General features: G+C 38.0%; 1 protein-coding gene across 5 annotated transcripts in view; it reads left to right on the top strand.

The window, feature by feature from the left end:
- ASPM (assembly factor for spindle microtubules) overlaps positions 1–23787 on the top strand; it is a 62955-nt gene that overhangs the window by 26414 nt on the left and 12754 nt on the right. For 2 of the 5 annotated variants that reach the window (XM_007167281.2, XM_057549468.1), the window contains 8 exons: positions 150–295; positions 385–470; positions 908–1129; positions 2185–2392; positions 2497–2639; positions 2759–2887; positions 8012–8206; positions 16102–20811. In XM_007167281.2, the coding sequence (XP_007167343.2) occupies positions 150–295; positions 385–470; positions 908–1129; positions 2185–2392; positions 2497–2639; positions 2759–2887; positions 8012–8206; positions 16102–20811 (5839 nt within the window). The remainder of the gene's footprint in view (positions 1–149; positions 296–384; positions 471–907; positions 1130–2184; positions 2393–2496; positions 2640–2758; positions 2888–8011; positions 8207–16101; positions 20812–23787) is intronic. The other 3 variants (XM_057549452.1, XM_057549474.1, XM_057549460.1) reach the window with 3 other exon arrangements.

The raw sequence follows: 23787 nt of genomic DNA, 5'->3' as shown, positions 1-23787 counted from the left end.
CAACAGAGTTTTGAGATAGTATTTTGGGGTCTTTCTAACCTAAAACTCTTTAAATCGGGAAGATTGATGTGGGTGATTATTTAAATGAAGTTCATTTTTCATGTATGTTTTTATCTAACAGTTTCATCTGAAAATTCCTTTATTGTTAGGCGAACCATGGAACTTCTCACACGAAACTGGAATCTCTCAAAGAAACTCAGGATTCCTGCAATAAGTCGTCTTCAAAAGATGCACAATGTTGACATTGTTCTTGAAATTCTTAAATCACGAGGAATTCAGTTGAATGATGAGCATGGTAAAAATTGAGTCATTATAAAACTTTTCTTCTCACTAAAAATTGATGTGTACATATATTGTGCTAACGGACTATCTTTCCATTTGCAGGAAATACAATCCTCTCTAAGGATATTGTGGATAGGCACAAAGAAAAAACTCTGGCTTTGCTTTGGAAGATAGTATTGGCTTTTCAGGTATTGTACATTTGGTACATTTTGTACTTTTTATCAATTTTCAATATTGATTTATAAAAGCATTTTGCATCAAATAAAGACTAACAATAGTAGTTATTACTAACTAGACTTTCTTCTGTCCCAGGAACTGTGGTAACTGCTTTAAGTATATTCCAGTCTAATCTTCACAATGCCCCTATAAGGTAGCTATTGTCATTACTTCATAGGGGAGGAAACTGGAGTTAGGGTTCAGCATTGAACAGAAGCAGAGAGGAGATTAGAACCCAGGCTTGCGTGGCCGCAGATCCCATGCACTTAACCACTTATACATTCCATCACTTCCACGTAGATTGTGTTTGCCTTAAAAAAAAATCATGATAATAGAAGACTTTAGCTTCTGTGGGTCAAAAATAGTATATGAAAAATATAAAGATTTGTATCCTGTTTTCGTATTTCAGGTGGATATTTCCCTTAATTTAGATCAGTTAAAGGAAGAAATTGACTTTTTAAAGCACACACAGAGTATGAAGAGAACAATGTCTGCAGTGTCATGCCATTCTGATGCTGTTATCAGTAAGAAAAAAGACAAAAGGCATAGTGGTCACTTTGAACAATATAGTGAAAGCGTAAAGCTGCTGATGGATTGGGTAAATGCTGTCTGTGACTTCTATAATAAAAAAGTAAGTTCTTTGTTTTAGCCCAGTTTCTTTAAATAAATTTTGGTTAAAGTCAAACTTAGCATGTGAAATATTTTCTTTCATTTCTTAAATTAGTTGATATGTATAAGCAAACTTTTCCTCTAATGAGTAAGGGTACTGTCACATACCTAGTGTCATCTAATCTGTCACCAATTGTATAATGCACGATTATTTTATGTATCACCAAGAAAAAAAAAATGCCTAGTTGGGAGTCTTAATAGGAGATGCTTGCGTAGAACTGTGGGCCAAAGGATCACACCCTCATTACAAGAGTGAATGCAAATAACCACCCCCCCATGCACAGAGGGACATTAGAGAGGAGGAGAGGAGTCTTAGCTGTGTCTTTTATAATCATTTGTCAGATCGATCCTGTATTTCTGTATGAAATGTACGTTTAAGTGTAAATACATGAAAATAAATGGTCCTGACACACATGAATAAAATATCTGGTAAGGAATATAAAACAGAAAAAACATCAAATATATGGGTAATCGTCTATGTTTTAATTAAGTACTAGAGAGCCCTGAAGACCCTAGTGCTGAGGTTCTAGGGGAGAATGTGTCCCATGCCTTTCTCTTAACTTCCGGTCCTGCTGGCAACCCTTGGCCTTCCTTGCTGTGTAGACACGTCACTCCAATCCCTGCCTGTCTTCACACGGCATTTTCCCTGTGGGTCTGTCTCTGCGTCTCTCCTTTTCTTATAAAGACACCAATCGCATCTGATTAAGAACTCGTCTTACTCCAGTGTGATCTCACCTTAACTAGTTAAACCTGCAGTGACCCTGTATCCAAATAAGGTCACATCGGGAGATTCTGGGAAGGACGTGAATTTTTGACGAACACACTATCCAACCCAGAACAATAATATAACTGATATTTTATAGGTGAGGATTTGGCCATGAATATGGTATTATACTAAGCGCTACTAGAAATTAACGTGATAAGTTAGCTATTCAAAGGAAATATGGACTATAAAACTATTAGAATCTATATTCCTATCTAAATACAGTTCATTCTTTTTCTGATATTTCCAATCAGGTGGAGAACTTTACAGTGTCTTTCTCAGATGGCCGGGTGTTATGTTACCTGATCCACCACTACCATCCTTGCTATGTGCCTTTTGCTGCCATATGTCAGCGTACCACCCAAACCGTAGAGTGTACGCAAACTGGTTCTGTGGTGTTAAACTCATCATCTGAATCTGATGAAAGTTCCCTGGATTTGTCTCTTAAAGCACTTGATCAGGGTTAGTCCCTTTTGGTTGATTAACTTTTCCAGTTTTTTTGTTGGCCTGTCTGATTTCTGGCAAGAGCAGTCTAATCTGATCTCTCTCTTTTACTTGCATTGCAGAAAATACTTCGGAACTATACAAAGAACTCCTAGAAAACGAAAAGAAAAATTTTCAGTTGGTCAGGTCTGCAGCTAGAGACCTCGGTGGAATACCTGCTATGATCCATCACTCAGATATGTCAAATACAATTCCCGACGAGAAGGTAAGTAAAAGTGTCTTAACCAATCATACCTCTTAATAATCAGAGTCTCAGATGATAGGAAGTTTTATATTCTCTGTCTCATGGAAACTTCTGTTTTCACCTTTTATGTTGTCTCTTAGGTGGTTATTACCTATTTGTCATTTCTTTGTGCAAGGCTTTTGGATCTTCGTAAAGAAACGAGAGCCGCTCGACTTATACAAACAACTTGGAGAAAATACAAGCTAAAAAAAGATCTAAAATGCCATCAGGTACTCCTCAAAAATGAAAAAACACTATAACCTAAATTGTAGTTCATAAGATGTCAGCTGATTGATTCTTGATACTGTTCTTAGGTTTTACCGAGATAGGAAATTACTGAGGTAATTTTCATAATTGTGTGTGTTTCGAGTTGGGGATGAATATTTTCCCCTAACTCCTCATGTTTCCTTCGTTCATTATTTCTTCCAGCCTCTGCCATCGTTTCACTTAATCTGCTCCAGGGGACATGGAGTACCTGAACCACATTGTAAATTTGTGAAAAGCTAACTGGGGAGGTCTGACTCCGCTCTTCCCTCCTTCCTCCTGGACCCTGACTTGCCTCCAGGAAACAGGAGTTTTCCTTTAATTTTTCATGCTGTGCTCTGGAAGGCTTGACCTCCACCAGTGCCATTCGGTCCTGGGTGTCACCTGCCTGATTCTGCAGTTCAATTAGCCAGCTCATTTTGTCTGCCATGAAACTGTCTTCTAGGTTATCCTTTGTTAGTTTAAAAGTGGCATTTTGGTTTCCATTGTTTTATGTCTCAAAATGTTTAGGACCTAAGCACAGGGAGAAGGATGTTATTTACTGTTTTCCTTTGCAACCCCAATAGTATGAATTTTGCAGTAACATAAAATAAGTGTTTTCTTGAGTTCTGAGAAAAAATGTCATTTTTAACAATCTGAGAAATGGTCTCCTTGATCAAATTGAACCAACTATTTTAATCCTTTTATCTCCATGCTCTTTCCACTAATAATGCTGTATTTATTTGGAGAAATCAGAGAAGCAGCCATGCTTGAGAAATCTTATCAGATATGTTTCAGAAATACATTTCACCCAGGATGGCTCCTCGGTCTTGAATTACAATGCATTTATGATAAAGTTCTTAGTAGCTGTAAAGTAGCTAAATTTTGGCGACTCATAAACATACCATGTTTTCTCTCACACCATATCAGACCTGGAAATAACACTAATTGAAATAATCTGCTCTGGCCCCACTAAAGTCTTGGTAGTAACTTCTGGGAAGTAGGCAGTAGCTTACACTCGCAAGGGGTCTTCTCTGCTGCCACGTATTCTCTGTGCCTTCTTTCGCCCCTTATCTTCCCAGGGTCTGCCTCCTTGCCCACATATCCTTAGAGAATAACTTGGCACTTCCGGAGGCTTCTCGGAGAATTGTCTTAGGAAAGTTTTCAGGGAGGACACCCTCCTGGCCAGTCCTCAAATTAGTTCATTAATTCTTTTTATAGGACAATAAATGAGACATTTAAGATTTTAAGAAACAGGTATCAATTAGAATTTTTTTTTCTTTCTTTTGGTAATGAAATCTTAGTTTTCTGCTCAAGGTAGTCTTGTATTAATCACATATCAATTGCAGAAATGTCTTAGCTTTTTCCTCACAAGATCCCTTTTCTTGATTTATTTCCTTTGTACAAGTATTGGAAATTTCCCTTTTTTTTTTTTTTGAAAACCACTGCTTCTCTCCTTTCTCCAGGTGACAATGCTCCTTTTCTTATACAATTACACTAAGATCCAAGAATACCTCTTCATTTGCTATTAGGAACATGAAGCACCAGGTTCCCTTCATATTCCTGTAGAAATATCCCAAGCTAGTAAGCACATAAACACTACCTTGAGGTAGCTATTTTCCAGGTTCTATATTTTCCTTTAGTCATTATTGTAATTTAGATAAACTATTTATTGAGAATAGAATGGTTCAAGCTCTTGTTGTGACGGAGAAGCATTGGCTAAACAGCCCAAATTCCCTGACGAATGAAGCAGGCTTATCCAAGGGTCCCCGACACAGTCTACCTCTTAGTTCTTCCTGAGTGAACAGGCACCAGTTCCAAAGCAAAGTAAATCCTTTACATATACAAAGCAAACTAAAAATAAACTGGTAACAGGTTGGCTCAGCCACATGGTAGAACTAAAAACGATGACATGTGGTCCGTGACTGTGGGTATGGGAATTTTTGCCATTGGTTTATGTAAGTTTTCACATAGTTGCTAGTTTTTGTAATATATTTGGCTCTTTGAACTTATCTACTTTCCTTTCCCTGTAGCTTTTCTAATGTCACATACAATTGTTCCACATTAGTTTGCTTGAGATTGAGATGATCTACAAGCTGAATTAATTCAGTTTCATTTTATGTCAACTTACTGCATCCAAAAATGCCCCTGGTCCTTATAGCTTTTGACTCAAAAGCTACTTTTGAACTGCATCGTATTCTTTATTAAGCTAATAAGTTGGGTGGTTTTTATTCCCCTGAAATATTTTTCTTTTAAATTGTGGTAAAGAACAGATATCATAAAATATACCATCTTAACTGTTTTTTAGATTATTCATAGTTTTTAAGTTTACCGAACACTACCGTTTGTGGTGTTAAGTATATTTGCATTGTTGTGAAACAGATCTCCAGAAATTTTTCAATTTGGAGAACTGCAACTTTGTACTCATTAACAATTCCCCATTTCCTCCCCCACTTATCCCTGGTAACTACCTTTCTACTTTCTATTTTGACTACTTTAGATACCTAATATAAGTGGAATAATACAGTATATTCGTCCTTGTGTGACTAGCTTCTTTCACTTAGCATATGTCCTCAAGGTTCACCCATGTTGTAGCCTGCAGCAGAATTTCCTTCATTTTAAAGGCTGCATAGTATTCCGTTGTGTGTATATACCACATTTTCTTTATCCATTCAATGGGCATTTGGGTTACTTCCACCTCTGGGCTATTGTGACTAATGCTGCTATGAACAGGAGTGTACAAATCCCTCTTTTCGACCCTGTTTTCAGTTCTTTTGGAGATCTACCTAAAAGTGGTATTGCTGGATCATATGGTGATTCTATTTTTGAATTTTTTGAAGAACCACTATACTGTTTTCCAACAGTAGTCACTGTGAGTTGCATTTTACAATCCCACCAATAGTGAACAAAGATTCCAGCTACTCCATGATCCCTGCCAGCAGTTGTTGTTTTCTGTTTGTTTGTTTGTAGTAGTTTAGAGATATCTCATTGTGATTTTGATATGCATTTCTCTGATGATTAGTGTTGTTGAGCATCTTTTCATATGCTTGTTGGCCATTTGTATGTCATCTTTGGTGAAATATCTTCGTTTGCCCATATTTTAACTGGGTTATTTGATTTTTTATTGTTGAGTTGTAACAATTCTTTATATACTCTAGATAAAAGCTCCTTATTAGATATATGATTTGCAAATTTTTTTCTCAGTATGTAGGTTTCCTTTTCACTCTGTTGATTGTGTCCTTTGATGAACAAAATTTTTTTGTTTGATGTAATCCCATTTTGTCTAATTTTTGCTTTTGTGCCTATGCTTTTGGTGTCATATCTCATAAATCATTGCTAAATCCAATGTTATGAAACTTTACCCTATGTTTTCTACTAAGAGTTTTATACCTTTGGGTTGAATGTTTAGGACTTTCATCCAGTTTGAGTTAATCAATGTATAGTGTGTGAGATAAGGGTCCAACTTCACTCTTTGATATGTTGGTATCCAAACACCAGTTTTCACAACACCATTCATTGAAGAGACTGTCCTTTTCCCATTGAGTGGTCTTGGCACCCTTGTTAAAGATTAATTACCCAGTAACATGGGGGTTTATTTCTGGGCAGTCTGTTCTATTACATTGGTCTATATATCTGTCTTTATGCTGGTTCCACACTGTTTGATTATTGTAGCTTTGTGATATGTTTTGAAATTGTGGGTGTTGGTGAAGGGGGATGTGCTTTTTACTTGGATATTTACAGCCTTAAAGGCTGCAGGCTTCACAGGGCACTGACAATGATGTTAGATGGCTTAATCCACTTGTTGGACATAATTCCTCAGCCTAATTTTAGAACTGTCTAGTCTTCCCTCACTCAAGGGTATGATCCAATATATGGCCCCCACCATCCCTTAGTATATGTTTCCGTCCATTAGTTCCCTTTTTCCTCTGTCAGAATAGCAGTTTGATCCCTTCCCTAGTTGTGTCCTCATATTGTGCAGTTTCCATCCACAGATACCAACAACTAATTCTAATTAAATAATAATTAGAATTTATAGCTAATCTCTGTGTAGAGCCCACTCTTGCATAGTGCACTGTCCCAGACAGCAATGCAAAGGGTTATCAGACGATCTTTAAGTTGTTCCTTTTCACTAGATGAATAATTTATATTCCAGTTTCTAATTCAGGTGAACTGAAGTGATAGATCTAGCCTTGAAGAGTATAGCAAAATGATTAAGAGCACGAACTCTGAAGCCAGACTACCTACGTCCAATCCTGGCCATCCTCCTGGTGGACTGACTATCTACCTGACCGCTCAGCCCCAGTTTCCTCATGGCCATGAGAGTAGTGCCTGTTCATCTGTTCTTAACGGTTGTTGTGAGGTTGGATGAATCATTCCTGCGGTGTTTAGAATGGTGCCTGACACCTGGTATTTAATCTTTTATTATTCGTACTAATTCATGATTAGAAGTAAGAAGTAGAGATGTGCAGGGCACTGGCCTCTAGTGCTCCCGGGACAGCCAGCTCCTCTCTGGCCACCGACGCCGCAGGGCAGTCCTGGCATCACTTATCACGACCCAGTACTCTGTTCTCTTCAGCCTCTATGGCTTAAAGCCACAATGTATTCTGGGGCTAAAGGAGGGTATTTTGCCTTTCCTTTTTTGTGAATTCCTTTCTTCAAATTGTAGCAAAACAGTACCACCTTATACTGTAAAGCATTTTGTTTTAGAGTCTCTTTTTTCTCCTACAATCCATCCCTTTCTCAAAAATCAAACGTGAATTCACTGCACCATAATCTGAGACACATACCACATTTAAGTTGACTTTATATTGTTACCGATGATCTGTGATAAATCAAACATGTCTGTGATCATTATCTTAGGATGATATTTCCTAGGAATCTTTGTTTTATCATATAAATATATCTGCAAGTCTATTCAATATGTTCAACAATATATCAGCTATTTCAACATGCCCAGAAGTGTCTATATTCCAAAGATGAGCATATTTTACAATAAGTCTGGGGGACATTTTATTTCCAGGATCAATTCGATTAATATTTAACAGGTGATTTTCTTACAAATAATGGTTTAGGGTCTTAAGTGATTAAGTGCTTTTTTTTTTTTTTTTAAGAAGAGAGACAAAGCTGCAAGAATTATTCAGTCAGCTGTAATCAATTTTCTAACTAAACGACGATTTAAAAAGGAGGTCAACGCAACATTGGTCATTCAGAAATATTGGCGAAGACTCTTAGCGAAGAGAATATTATTAATGTTAAAAAAGGAAAAACTAGAAAAAGTTCAAAATCAATCAGCATCTGTTATTCAGGTATAGTATTCTGAATTTTTGAATTTAAAAAGGCTTAATGACATTTTTAAGAAAGTAAAATACGATAAAGTTTTAAATTATTATATTTTAGGCTTCTATATTTTATCTAGTGCTTAACCTTAACAAATATTTGGTACCTCCCTACTACATGTAAAACTCTTGGCTGTGTTCAGCATAAGGGTCAAACAAATCGAAACACCTCCTTTGCTCCGAAGGAGGGAACAGTCTAATTCTGTACCCCGTGCCGTCTTCTTTGTTTTACATTAGAGGTTTGCAGTCTTCCACTGTGGGTCATGCTGGTACACTGTACCCTTCTACCTTGTATATCCATAAACCCAGCCACACTCTCTTTTTCATCTTTAACTATGAGTCCTGGAAACTTTTCTTTGGGGATAACAGTGTACATCTTCCTCTCCAGCCCACTTAGTTGGCAAGTGCTGGAAATACTACTTACAATCAGTTTATAGAATGCCTATGTAATTTTTCGACTGAGTAAAACAAAAAAAATTTAACGTATCTACTTTACTTAATGGACATATTCCTTACATCCAAATGTTAGTCTTTGGTATTACATTCTATTTTAATAACATCAGAGAGGTATACTATTTAAATTTACCCTATGTAAATGCCATTGAATTTTATCTATTTTATAAATTTGGAGATTTGTTTCTGGCTACTACTACTGAAAGTGAGAGATTCTGATTTGATAAATTCTCTTTCTTTGAACCTTTTTTTTTAATGTGGAATATTACACATAGAAAATTGCACAAAACACAAATGTAGAGAGCCTAATGGTTTTTCACTAGGTGAATACTTACGTAACCACAACCTAGGTCAAGAAATAGAATATTGCTAGCCTCTCAGAAGGCATTTCTCAATCAGTTAATCCCCCAGCCCAGCCGAAGGTAACCATTATTCTAATGTATGCTAATCATGCCTTTTTCCTATACATCTTTCTTAAATGCTCTGATATTGTCTTGCCTGTTTTTTGAATTTTACATAGAGGGGTTCAGACAGTGTGAATTCTTTTATTGAACATGAAATTTGTGGAGATTTATCAGTGTTGTTGAGAGTAACTGTGATTTAACTTTCATTTTATAATATCCTGCAATTTATTTGTCTGTTCTGTTGTTGATGGACATCTGGCTTTCTGGTTTTGAGCTGTTATGATTAAAGCTTTTATGAACGTGCCTTTTGGTGTGAAATATATTCACTCTGTTTGGCGTATACCTACGAGTACAACTGTTTGTCTTAGGGAATATATATTTCAGTTTTAGTACATACTGCCAAGGACTTTTCTAAGGTGGTTATAGCACCGCCAGCTGTTTATAATACTTGGAAGTTATCTCTTTAATTTTAGCCATCCTGGTCACCATTCTGGTCGTTGTACGGTGGTATCTTAGAATAGATGTAATTTGCATTCCCTTGGTAATGAATGACATTGAACACCTTTTCATATTGAAAGTCTTCTTTCCTGAAGTGTTTTTTCAAGGATCTTCTTTTCTGTTTTTTATTTTGATTGTTTGCTTTCTTGTGGATTTGTAAGAGATCTTTATCTATTCTGGTTATCGGACCTTTGTTGGATATGTGTGTTGTAAATGTCTTCTCCCAGACCGTGGTTTATAGTTTTATGTCTTTTCAGTGAAAGTTCTTAATTTTCTTTTATGGTTAGTGGGTTTGTTTTTGTTTTTGTTTTTTTTGAACCATTTAAGGAGTGTTTTTTCAACCTAAGGCCTTGAAGATATCCTCCTGTATTATATTCTGAAACCTTTAATGTGTTGTCTTTCACATTTAGATCTCTCTTGAAATTAATTTTTGCAAATGATTTGTGTTAGGGACCATTTTTCTTTTTGTATATATGGATAGCCATTGTTTCAGTTACAATTTACTGAAATGACCACACTTGCCTCACTGCTGTGCTATCTTTAGCATACATCAAATATTCTTATATGTGTGGTTCTGTTTCTGGAGTTTTTTTCTATTTCATTGTTCTTTTTGTCTACCAGTGAGCCATGTACTCTAGCTTTACAAGAAATCTGGATGTCTGGTAGATAAAACTTTCTTTGTTTTCTTTAAGAAGTTTTTGGCTATTCTAAAGTCCTCTGCATTTTCACACATATTTTGAATCTGAAGTTTAAAAAATATTGGAATTTGGTTGAGATTTAATTGAATAGGTCAGTTTAGTTAGAATTGATATCTTTAGCTACTAAACATGGTGTTTATTTCCTATTTATTTAGGCCCTCTTTAAAAGTCTCCTAAAATGGTTTTATGATCTGATGCAAGAGGTCTTAAATATCTTCATTTGTTCCTAGGTATATTCTAAATTTTTTAAAATTTAAATTTAATAAATTTTAACTTTACGTTGATTAAAATTAAAATTTTAATTTTTAAATTAACCCTCAGTAAAATGTGCTTTTCTCTTTTTGGTGTGTGGTTCCACAGATTTAAACACACGTACACATGTGTTTAAACACAGTTGTGAAATCATCACCTCAATCAGGATACAGAGCAGTTGCATCTCCCAGAAGAACTGTTGCATTCTATTTCTTTGCGGTCCTTTCTCCCTCCTCACCCAGCCCCAGGCACCCAAGCTCTGCTCTCTAGTCCCATAGTTTTGCCTTTTTGAGAATGTCACATAACGGAGCCATACAGTCGGTAGGTTTTGAGACTGGCTTTTTTTCCTCTCTGCAGGATGCCTTTGAGTCTCATCCACGTTGTTGCATGTATTGGTGGTTTATTCTCCTTCATTGCTGAACAGTATTCCATTGTATGGATGTACCACAATTTGATTATACATTAATCTGTTGAGGGGTATTTGCATTGTTTCCAGTTTTAGGTGATTTCATTCCATTAGGGTAAACAGCTAGGAATGAGATTGCTTGGGTCATTTGGTAAGCGTTTGTTTAGCTTCATAAGATATCACCAAACTGCGTCTAGAGTGGCTTAACCCACTTTGCTGCCCACCCCCAAAGTGTAAGGATGCTAATTGCTCCATATCCTTAGCAACACCGATTTCTATGTTTTTCAGTCGTTCTCATAGATGTGTAGCGGTGTCTTGGTTTTAGTTTCTATTTTCCTAATGGCTATGTATGTGTCTTCAAATGCTTAATTGCCTTTCGATTATCTTCTTTATGAAGTGTCTCTTGAAATCTTTTGCCCATTTTTATGATTGAGAGCTTATCTTATTGACTTTTGAGACTTTTTCTATATTCTGGGTACAAGTTGTTTGTCAGTGATTTGCAACTATTTCCTCTTAATCAATAGGCCTTTTGCAGACAGAGTTTGCTGGTCTTTGATCTTGGTGAATGTTCTGTGTACTTGAAAAGAATGTGTATTCTGTTGTTGGGTGGAGTGTTCTATAAATGTCAATTAGATCTATTTGGGTGATGATATTTAACAGTTCTTGTATATCCTAACTGGTGTTCTGTTTATTTAGTCTTGTACCAAGAGCGCAGTATTTAAGTCTCTAACTATAATTGTGGATATATCTTTCTCCCTTCGGTTTTATCTACATGTATTTTGAAGATGTTTTGTTAGGTGCATACACATTTGGAGTTTTTATGTCCTCTTGGTGAGTTGAGTTTTGGTTTTTATCATTATCATTGTTTATCATTGATGAGTTGAATTTTTTTAATCATTTTTTATCATTGTGTAATATTCCTTTTTTATCCTTCATAATTTTCTTCACTCTGAAGTCAACCTTGCATGCTCTTACTATAACCACTCCAGCTTTCACTTGATTATCATTCGCAGGGTATATTTTTTTCCTTTCTTTTACTTATTAGTTGCTTACATCATTATATATGGCTTAAAGTCTTGACAGCATATAGTTTTTATGTTTTGAAAATCTCTGTCTTTTAATTGATGATTTATACCATTTATATTTCAGATATTTATCAATATGTTTGGATTTGGATCTATCATTTTATTATTTAGTTTTCTGAATGTTCACTTTCTTTCATTCTTCTCTTTCCCCTTTCCTGTCTTTTCAATTATTTGAATACATTTTAGTATTACATTTTAGTTTATCTTTTTTTCTTTTTAGTTATTATTTTATCCCCTTGTACAGGGGTTTGGTTATTTGGGTTTTGTTTGTTTGTTTGGTTGGGTTTTTGCCTTTTTTTGGTTGCTATAGGCATTTCAGTATACAAAACTTTTAATCTGCTTAGAATCAATATTTTATCCCTTTAAATGGAATGTAGAAAACTTGCCACTATCTAGGTTCCTTTGCTCCCCCCCACTTTTATGTTTTAGCGGTCTTATTTATTAAACCTACATACAAATAAAATCACATCAGGCAATGTTAATAATTTTTTCTTTCAATCATAATAAATGTTTTAAAGAGTACATGAGAATAATATCCTATTAATGCAGATATTTTTCATTTCTGTTGCTTTGCTTTCTTTTTTTTATAGTACACTTTTTGCAATTTATGAACAAATGATGATACATTGTAATTAACTAAAGTCCTTAGTTTCCATAGGTTTCACTCTTTATGTGGTGTAGTTATGTGTTTGACAAAAATCCTGCCCTAAAAATCCTCTCTGCTTTACGTATTCATCTCTTATCCCTCTGCAAAATCCTGGGCAACCATTGATCTTTTTACTGTCTCTATACTTTTGCTTTTTCCAGGATGTCCTATAATTTGAATTCATCAATATGTAGCCTTTTCAGATAGGTTCTCTCACTTCACAATATGCGTTTAAGTTTCTTTTATGTCTTTTCCTGCCTTGATAGCTTGTTTCTTTTTATTGCTGAATAACATTCTATCATATTGATGTACTGCAGTTTTTTTTATCCTTTCACCTATTGAAGGACATATTGGTTGCTTCTAATTTGGGGCCATTATGAATAAAGGTGCTATAAACACCTGTGTGCAGGTTTTTCTGTGGACTTGGTTTTCAACTTCTTTGGGTAGGTATCTAGGAATGGGATTGCTTGATCATATGACAAAACTATGTTTAGGTTTGTGAGAAACTGACAAACTGTCTTCCAAAGTGGCTGCACCATTTTGCATTCCCGCCAGCAATGAGTGAGAGTTCCTGTTGCTCCACTTCCTGGCCAGCATTTGGTGTTGTCACTGTTTTAGACTTTACCATTAAAATAAATGTGTATAGGCATCACATTGCTGTTTCAGTTTGCAATTCCCTAGTGCATTTGATGTTAAGCATCTTTTCATATGCTTATTTACAATCTGTATATCTTCTTTGGTGAAGCATTCCAATATTTTCCCCATTTTAAAATTCTTATTGCCCATTTTTGAATTCTTTATTGTTGAGTTTTAAGGGTTCTTTGTATAACTGGATACAAACCCTTTATCAGATTTATATTTTATAAATATTTCCTCCTAGTTTATCGCTTATCTTTTTGTTCTGTTAACAGAGTCTTTCACAGGGCAGATTTTTTTTTTTGATTTTAATAAACTCTGACATCAATTTTTTTCTTTCATGGATTATACTTTTGGCATTATATCTAAAAAGCCATTGCCAAACCCAAAGTTACTTAGATATTCTATTGTTATCTCTCAGAAGTTCTATAGTTTTGCATTTTACATTCAGATCTATGATCCATCTGAGTTAATTTTTGTGAAAGGTTAAGAGTTAGTGCTTGACTCACTTTTTCTTTCATATGGATGTCTACTTCTTCCAGTACCACTTGTTGACAAAACTTTTATCCATTCAGTTGTGTTGTTTGTTTATCAAACATCAGTTGACTGTGTTGCATGGGTCTATTTCTGGGCTCCTTATTCTGTTCCATTGATCTATTTTTCTATTATTTTGCCAGTATCACACTGTCTCAATTACTGTGGCTTTATAGTAACTTTTGAAGTTGGATGATGTTAGTCCTCCAACTTTGTTTTTCTTCACTATTGTATTTGCTATTCTGTGTTTTGTTTTGTTTTTTAATAAATTGATTTATTTTATTTTTATTTTTGGCTGCATTGGGTCTTTGTTGCTGCACACGGACTTTCTCTAGTTGCGGCGAGCGGGGGCTTCTCTTCGTTGCGGTGCACGGGCTTCTCATTGCGGTGGCTTCTCTTGTTGCAGAGCACGGGCTCTAGGTGCGCAGGCTTCAGTAGTTGTGGCACGAGGGCTCAGTAGTTGTGGCTCGCGGGCTCTAGAGCACAGGCTCAGTAGTTGTGGCACACAGGCTTTAGTTGCTCCACGGCATGTGGGATCTTCCCGGACCAGGGCTCGAACCCATGTCCCCTGCATTGGCAGGCGGATTCTTAACCACTGCGCCACCAGGGAAGCCCTATTCTGGGTTTTTTGCGTCACCTTATATACTTTAGAAGCAGTTTGCCAGTGTCCACAAAGTAACTGGATGAGCTTTTGATTGAGACTACATTGAATTGATAGATCCAGGTGGGAAGAACTGACATCTTAACAAAATCCAGCCTTCCTATCTATGAATATGATATATCTCTATTTATTTAGATGTTCTGTGATATCTTTCATCAGAGTTTTGTAGCTCTGACAGATCTTGTGCATATTTTGTTAGATATACTTTTAAGTATTTCTCTTTTTTTGCTACTAATGTTAATGTTTCCATATTCTACAAATTTGCTATAGTTGCTTATTCCAGGAGTTTTTGTTTTTGTCATTTCTTTGAATTTTCTACATAAATGATCATGTCATCTATGAACAAAAAAAGGGTTTATTTCTTCTCTGTCTGCATAGCTTTTATGTCCTTTTCTTACTGCATTAGGCAGGACCTCTAGTAGATGCTGAATAGGCTTGGTGAGAGGATACATCCTTGTGTTATTCCTGGTCTAAGATGGAAAGCATTTTGTTTCTCACCGTTAAATCTGATGATAGCTGTAGGTTTGTGTAAATGTTCTTATTATACTGAGGAGGTTCCCCTCTACTCTTAGTTTGTTAAGACATTTCTTTCTCTTTTTTTTCCCAATCATTTTTTTTCTTTCTTGTTCAGCCTAGAGAATTTGTATTGATCTCCAAGTTCATTGATTCGTCTGTCATCTCCATTCTGCTACTGAGCCATGCCAGTGAGGTTTTTTGTTGCTGTTGTCTTGGTTATTGTGTTTTCAGTTCTAATATTCCCATTTGGCTCTTAGTTGTATCTTTGATGGTTTTTTTCTGAGACTTTTAATCCTTCCATTAGTTCTTGCCACATCTTAGCAGTACTTGGAGTGTTTTGGACAAAGGAATGGTGTTATTGCGAAAAGAACGTCCAGAGCTTGATGACCAGTAGCCAGGATCCGCTTGAGACTTCATAGCTCACATGTTGCTGGGATAACTAAGGAGTTAGGGAACGTGGGGTGGTGGGGAAGGAAGCAAGAGGAAAAAGCTTTATTACTTCTCAAGTCTTTCCAGAATTCTGCTTTTTAACCATGTATCTATAATTCCTAAATTTTATTCTTAATGAAAATACTGACTCAGAGAGTGATCTGGCTCAGTGATATTTCTCAAAATCCTGTGTTGACATTACCAGGCCTGTAACACAGACCCCCTCCTATAAACAGTTTCCAATCATTATAAGATAGCTTAGCAACCTTGATAAAAGGGGAAAATATAAGATCCAGAGATACATTCATAGGAAATTACTTAGAATCAGTAGATAGCAGAATATTACTATAGTTTCATTTTAAATCTTCTAATATGTTATTCTAATATAACATAAACTTGTTTATATTTCTTATGTCTCCTGAATACAAATGCCATATAAATATCATTAGTTTGGATTGGCTACAGTTGTATCAACACAGAAACTAAACTATAAACAAAAGAGACAAGTATCTTCTTCAAAAATATATCGCTTTTAAAATTAATGTCTTTGTTTTTAAGCAAAATGTTAGAAAAATTAATACTTTCAAGGATGTTAAGTATAGAAAGATGTGTCTATTTTACTTTGTGTCCTTTCTTACCTTTTTCAGAGATATTGGAGAAGATATTCCACTAGAAAACAGTTTCTGAAACTGAAATATTATTCAATCATCCTGCAATCTAGGATAAGAATGATCATTGCTGTTGCTTCTTACAAACGATACCTTTGGGCTGCAGTTACAATTCAGAGGCGTTGGCGTGCTTGTTTAAGAAGAAAGCAGGATCAACAGAGATATGAAATGCTAAGATCATCAACCCTTATAATCCAGTCTGTGTTCAGAAGATGGAGGCAACGTAAAATGCAACTACAAACAGAAGCTGCAATAACACTGCAAAGAGCTTTTAGAGAATGGTGTGTCAGGAAACATGTTAAAGAAGAGAAAGCTGCCACGGTCATACAATCCTGGTACAGGATGCAGAGAGAATTACGGAAATACATTCATATTAGGTCTTGTGTTGTCATCATTCAGACGAGATTTCGGTGCTTTCAAGCCCGAAAGTTATATAAAAGGAAAACAGAGTCTATCCTGTCTCTCCAGAAGTACTGCAAAGCATGTCTGAAAGGAAAGGTTGAGCACACCAGCTACTTGCAGAAACGGGCTGCAGCCATCCGACTACAGGCCGCTTTCAGGGGAATGAAAGCTCGTAACTTATGCAAACAGATCACCGCTGCTTGTGTCTTTCAGTCATACTGGAGAATGAGACAGGACAGACTTCGATTTCTAAACCTTAAGAAAAATATTATCAGATTGCAGGCACACATAAGGAAGCATCAACAATTACAGAAATATAAGAAGATAAAGAAAGCTGCCCTTGTAATTCAGATTCATTTTCGAGCTTACATTTCAGCCAAGAAAGTTCTAGCTTCTTACCAGAAGACGCGATCTGCTGTCATTGTTCTGCAGTCTGCATATAGAGGGATGCAGGCCAGGAAAAAGTTTATTCACATCCTCACATCTGTTATAAGGATTCAATCATATTTCAGGGCTTATGTTTCCAGAAAAAAATTTCTGAGGCTAAAAAATGCTGCAGTAAAGTTACAATCCATTGTCAAGATGAAGCAAACTCGTAAACAATATTTACATTTAAGAGCAGCTGCACTAAAGAGAGAAGAACACATGCGGGCATCTTGCATCAAACTGCAAGCTTTTGTCAGAGGGTACCTGGTTCGAAAGCAAGTGAGGTTGCAGAGAAAAGCTGCTGTTTCACTACAGTCTCATTTCAGGATGAGAAAAAAGCGCCTGTACTACCTGAAAATCTATGAAGCAACTGTTGTCATTCAGAATTACTATCGTGCATACAAAGCACGGGTCAATCAGAGGAAGAACTTCTTGCAAGTCAAAAGAGCAGTTATCTGCTTGCAGGCCACTTACAGAGGTTATAAGGTACGCCAGCTAATCAAACAACAATCTACAGCTGCTCTTAAAATTCAAACTGCTTTTAGAGGCTATAGGAAGAGGATGAAATATCAATCTGTGCTTCAGTCTACTCTCAAGATTCAGAGATGGTACAGGACACACAAGACTGTTTCTGACACAAGAACACATTTTTTAAAGACAAGGGCAGCTGTGATTTCTCTACAGTCCGCTTACCGTGGCTGGAAAGTTCGGAAGCAGATCAGAAGGGAACATCAAGCTGCAGTGAAGATTCAGGCTGCTTTCAGAATGGCCAAGGCCCAGAAAGAGTTCGGGTTGTTAAAAACGGCAGCATCCGTCATCCAGCAACATCTGAGAGCGTGGGCTGCCGGGAGGAGGGGGCGGATGGAGTACACTGTGCTCCGCCTTGCAGCAGTGATGCTTCAGTCCACGTGGAGGGGCAGAGCAGCGAGAAGACAGATTCAGAAGCAGCAGAAATGCGCTGTCCTCATACAGTCATGCTACCGAATGTACGTGCAGCGAAAGAAGTGGAAAATCATGAAAAAAGCGGCTTGTCTGATTCAAATGTACTATAGGGCTTACAGTACTGGGAGAAAACAGCATCATTTGTATTTGAAAACCAAAGCAGCAGTAGTCATCCTACAGTCAGCTTACCGAGGGATGAGAGTGAGGAAACAAATAAAGGAGCACCGCAAGGCGGCAGCCGCTATACAATCTAGTTACAGAGCTTATCAGACCAAAAAGAAGTACGCCACCTACAGAGCGTCAGCTGTTAAAATCCAGAGGTGGTATCGAGATACTAAAATTGCAGACCATCAGCGTAAGGAATATCTTACTTTAAAGAAGGCGGCTGTGAAAATCCAAGCTGTTTATAGAGGTGTTAGAGTGAGAAGACAGACTCAGCACATGCACACAGCAGCCACCCTTATTAAAGCCGTGTTTAAAATGCAGCAATCCAGGAGGAGATATCATCAAATGAGAACAGCAGCCGTCATAATTCAGGTAAGATACAGAGCATATCATCAGGGTAGAACTCAACGTGCAAAGTACCTGACAACTTTGAAAGCTGTTACCATTCTCCAGGCCAGTTTCAGAGGAGGAAGAGTTAGACAGACCCTGAGAAGGATGCAGACCGCAGCAACACTCATCCAGTCCCACTACAGAAGACACAAACAACAAGCTTATTTTAATAAGTTGAAGAAGGTGACAAGAATGGTGCAGCAAAAGTACCGGGCAATGAGGGATAGGAACATACAATTTCAAAGGTATAGCAAACTGAGACATTCTGTAATCTGCATTCAGGCTGCTTTTAGGGGGATGAAAGCTAGAAGACACTTAAAGGTCATGCACTCGGCCGCGGCTATAATTCAGAGGAGATTTAGGACTCTGATGATGAGAAGGAGATTCCTGTCTCTCAGGAATACTGCTGTGTGGATTCAGAGAAAATATCGTGCAAATGTTTGCACAAAGCATCGCTTCCAACAGTTACTACGGTTACAAAAGGCAGCCCTCAAAATCCAGTCCTGGTACAGAGGGTGGATGGTGAGGAAGAAGGTGCAAGAGATGCACAGGGCTGCTACCGTCCTCCAGGCGGCTTTCAGAAGGCACTGTGCACGTGTGAGATACCAGGCCTGGAGGCGCGCCTCGCGGGTCATCCAGCAGCGATACCGGGCAAGCAGGGCCAAACTGCTGCAGAGGCAGCTCTACCGCCAGCAAAGACACTCTGCTGTGGTCCTCCAGGCTGCATTCAGGGGTATGAAAACCAGAAGACATTTGAAAAGGATGCATGCCTCTGCAACCCTGATTCAGAGCAGGTTCAGATCTTTAGTGATGAGGAAAAGATTCCTTTCCCTCAAGAAAGCTGCTATTTTTGTTCAGAGGAAATATCGAGCCACCATTTGTGCCAGACATCACTTGCACCAATTCTTGGAGTTACAGAAGGCAGTCATTACAATCCAGTCATCTTACCGAAGGCTGATGGTAAAGAAGAAGTTACAGGAGATGCACAGGGCTGCAGCCCTCATCCAGGCAACTTTCAGAATGCACAGAACACACCTTACCTTTCAGACCTGGAAACACGCCTCGCTTCTCATTCAGCAACATTACCGAGCATACAGAGCTGCAAAATTGCAAAGAGAGCGTTATGTCCAACAAAGGCATTCTGCAGTGGTCATTCAGGCTGCATATAAGGGGATGAAAGCAAGGCAGCTTTTAAGGGAAAAGCACAGAGCTGCTGTCATAATACAAAGCACATACAGAATGTACAGGCAGTATTTTTTCTACCAAAAGCTTCAGTGGGCTACAAAAGTAATACAAGAAAGATATAGAGCCAATAAAAAGAAAGCTCTTCAACACAATGCACTCAAGAAAGCAGCAACCTGTGTCCAAGCAGACTTTCAGGATATGATCATAAGGAGAGAGATTCAGGAAAAGCAGCATCAGGCTGTCATTACTGTTCAGAAGCATTTTAAAGCCTTTAAAACAAGGAAGCACTATCTCTACTTTAGAGCAAAGGTAATTTTTGTTCAAAGAAGGTACAGAGCACTAGTTGCAGTGCAAACCCAGGCAGTCATTTGTATACAGTCTTATTACAGAGGCTTTAAGGCACGAAGGGGTATCCAACTCATGCACCTGGCTGCCACCCAAATTCAGTCATTCTACCGAATGCACAGGGCCAGAGTGGATTATCAGGCAAAGAAAATGGCAATTGTTGTTATACAGAATTATTACAGGTCATATGTCAGAGTTAAAATGGAAAGAAAAAAATTTTTAGCCATTCAGAAATCTGTAAGACCTATTCAGGCTGCTTTTAGCGGCATGAAAGTTAGACAGAAATTTAAAAACATGCCCAAAGAAAAAATGGCAGTCCCTGCTACCCAATCTGCATTCTGCTGTCACAGAAGTGAAACTCAGTATGAAGCTGGCCAAATCCCAGCACTTATGGTTCAAAGACGGTGTAAAGCTTCTCTAGTTGGTCCCTTACAGGAAGCAGAGTATCATTCTGAAAGAAAGGCTGCAGTAACAATTCAAAAAGCTTTTCGTAAAATGATCACAAAAAGATTGGAAAAGCACAAGTGTGCTGCCGTGCGAATTCAGTCCTTCCTTCAGATGGCTGTGTATCGAAGAAGATTCATTGAGCAGAAAAGGGCAGCTATCACTTTACAGCGGTATTTCAGGAGAAGGCAAACCAGAAAACAGTTTTTATTGTATAGAGAAGCAGCAGTTGTTTTACAGAATCACCACAGAGCCTTTTTGTCTGCAAAACATCAAAGAGAAGTTTATTTACAAATAAGAAGCAGTGTTATAATTATTCAAGCTAGAATGAAAGGATTTATACAAAAACGGAAGTTTCAGAAAATTAAAGATAGCACCATGAAAATCCAGGTATTTATATATTGAAATATAAAGCTTTCATTCTTTCTTTGACTAATATTTCTTAGAATTTATAAAATGAGCTTAAGCAGGTTGTAAAAATTAATAGTTAGTTTACGTGGCCATTTCATTTACCTTCCAATATGGAACATTTTTGAGATTGGGCAAAGGGTGCCAAAAATAATTCACCGAAGACGGCACAGAACTGGGATTGTTCTGGATGTGACACCCTAAGCTTGTTGCAACTATGGTTGCACAGTTAAAAGCAGAGACCTTGAGACCATCAGGTTGCAGCTGGCAGCTGTGAGCCGATATTGTTTTGAGAACAGCTGGTGGTGTCCTTGAGTCTGATACAGTTCAAGTTCTCAGTGATGTAGGAACAGGTCTGAAACCACATCCACAATGGCCACCCGGCTCCATTGTGGATGCCTGAACCACAGTTAATCCATTTTGATTTTTAAATGCATTCTTTTCTTTAATGGTGAAAGCGGATACACAGTATATGTTTAACAGGCCACAAGACAGCCTGTTCTAGTTAACATAAAGTTCAAATTAAATCCTGTATTAGCCAGAATGACTTCCCCATACCTCAGTGTGTGGAAATTTCTTCATGATAATACAGAATGAGAAATGTCTGTTGCTGGGAATGTAGAGAAGAGAAACCTGAGCTAGTCCCAGTGATCAGAGATGGCTTCCCGGGATAAATGGCGTTTAAGTTGAGATGTTGAGCTGAAGGATGAACTGGAAATAGCCAAGTAAAATGTATGGAAGGAGTATTCCAGCTGTAGGAGGTAACACGGAGTTCAAAAATGAGAGAGAGAACAGGTGTGCAATAAAGGGTGACCTGTGACCAGGATGGCGGTCCATGGAGTGAGATGTGGGCAGCTGTGTAAGACAGAAAAAGTTTAGCCTTTATCCTCGGGACTAAAAGAAGTTCTAGAGGAGTTTAAGTAGGAGAAGACCAGAATCATAGTTTATTTTTAAAAAATTACTCAGATGGGATTTCCCTGGCGGTCCAGTGGTTAGGACTCAGCCCTTTCACTGCCATGGCCCGGGTTTAATCCCTGGTCACAGAACTAAGATCCCCCAAGCCATGCGGTGCGACCAAAAAAAAAAAAAAAAAATTACTCAGGCAGGGATGTGGAAGATGGACTGAACTGGATGCCGGGCGGCTGGCCAGGAGACTGCAGGCAGTAGGTCAGGGAAAGTGAACCACCGTTTAGCAGAGGGCAGTGACAGCAGGATTGTCAGGGTCAGTGTGCGTGGAGGAGGGGATTGGCCTTGTATAGAGCGTAAACAAGGAGCCCAGCCACCTTTATGGCTGAGGTGACTCAGCAGATTGTACCCTTCACTGACGTGGGAACAGCGGGAGGAGCAGGTCTGGAGCCCGACGAGCTCGGCCTGGGGTACGTGAAGCTGACGTGACCACCTCGCGTCCAGCGGGGCAGTTGCTATGTTTGCTGTAATTTGGACAGCAGTATGGATTTTAGAATTTGACTTCTACATTGTTGGCATACACTGATAATGGAACTTGTGGGAGATAGGGGATCACTTAGGGAGAATGCATCAAGTGGGCAAAAGAAGAGGGCCCAGGACTGGAGCCCTAAAGAGCATCAAAATTCAAGGGTGCTGGGAGGAGAAGCCAACCTATGGTATTAAGAGGGAACAAAGGAAGCTGAAGATTGTGGTATAAAGAAACCAAGGGTTGAGGGAGGAGGCAAGGAGTGCTCAAGTTCCAGACGCTGCCAGGAGTCAAGGACTGGTGGGTGTCAAGTGCATGTATTAGTTGGGGTCATGTTAGAAAAGCCAAAATAACAATCTTAGGAAAATTCAACTCTTTTTTCTTTCTTTTTTTTAGTAATTAGTTGTTGGGTTTTTTTTGTTTTTTTTTTAAATTATTTATTTATTTTTGGCTACATTGGGTCTTTGTTGTTGCACAGGGGCTTTCTCTAGTTGCTGCGAGCGGGGGCTACTCTTCATTGTGGTGCACAGGCTTCTCATTGAGCTGGCTTCTCTTGTTGCAGAGCACGGGCTCTAGGCATGCGGGCTCAGTAGTTGTGTCTCGCAGGCTCTAGAGCGCAGGCTCAGTAGTTGTGGCGCACGGGCTTAGTTGCTCTGTGGCATGTGGGATCTTCCTGGGCCAGGGCTCGAACCCGTGTCCCCTGCATTGGCAGGCGGATTCTTAACCATTGCACCACCAGGGAAGCCCTGTTTTTTCTTTTATATAGCTAAATTATAAAAGTGCATGTTGCACATCTAGTTTTTTTGTTTTTTTGTTTTTTTGTGTGTGTGTTCCAATAAAACTTTATTTACAAAAACAAGCTTGGGGCCAGATTTGGCCCAGAGACCATAGTTTGCCAAGACCTGAGTTTAAAAAGAAAAGCGAATTCTGGATCAATACGCACAGGTTGAAAAACAAATCTACCCCCATTTATATAAAAAGAAAATCATATAGATCTGTATATGTTCTTTACTAGCGCATCTAGTTTTTAACACATACCAACCAGTGGTCTTAAACTTTAGCACACGTTGGAATCACTTTGGAATCTTTAAAAATACTGATACCTGGCTTCCACTATGAATACTACTATGTTGGTATTCGGTTTTGTTTACATAAGAACCATATAGAAATACTCTGAGTTAAGACCATCACAAGAGTTAAGTTTGACCGTATATATCATTCTCGCCTGTCAACTGAATTTAGAGCCTGATTCCCCATGTTAGGTGGAGCTGTTGTATTTGCTGTAGGTGTTTTGAAGTCAGATAGACTCAGGTTCAAATCTTGACTCTTATCACTTAACTGGCTGTGTGGTAACAAGTCTCTTGACGTTAATTTCTGTTTTGTGTAGAGATCTTAATAATCATCTCACAAGATATTTATAAGGATTAAATAAGATATGTCTGTCACTTATTACCTGTGACATCAACAAGTAATTTTACTGCTGTCAGTTCCTCTGGGCCTTCATTTTTTTCATCTCTAAATTAGAG

The sequence above is a fragment of the Balaenoptera acutorostrata genome, chromosome 1 (assembly GCF_949987535.1).
Source record: "Balaenoptera acutorostrata chromosome 1, mBalAcu1.1, whole genome shotgun sequence".
NCBI lineage: Eukaryota > Metazoa > Chordata > Mammalia > Artiodactyla > Balaenopteridae > Balaenoptera > Balaenoptera acutorostrata.
Note: the sequence above shows the minus strand (reverse complement) of the source record. Positions and strands in the feature narration are given on the sequence as shown.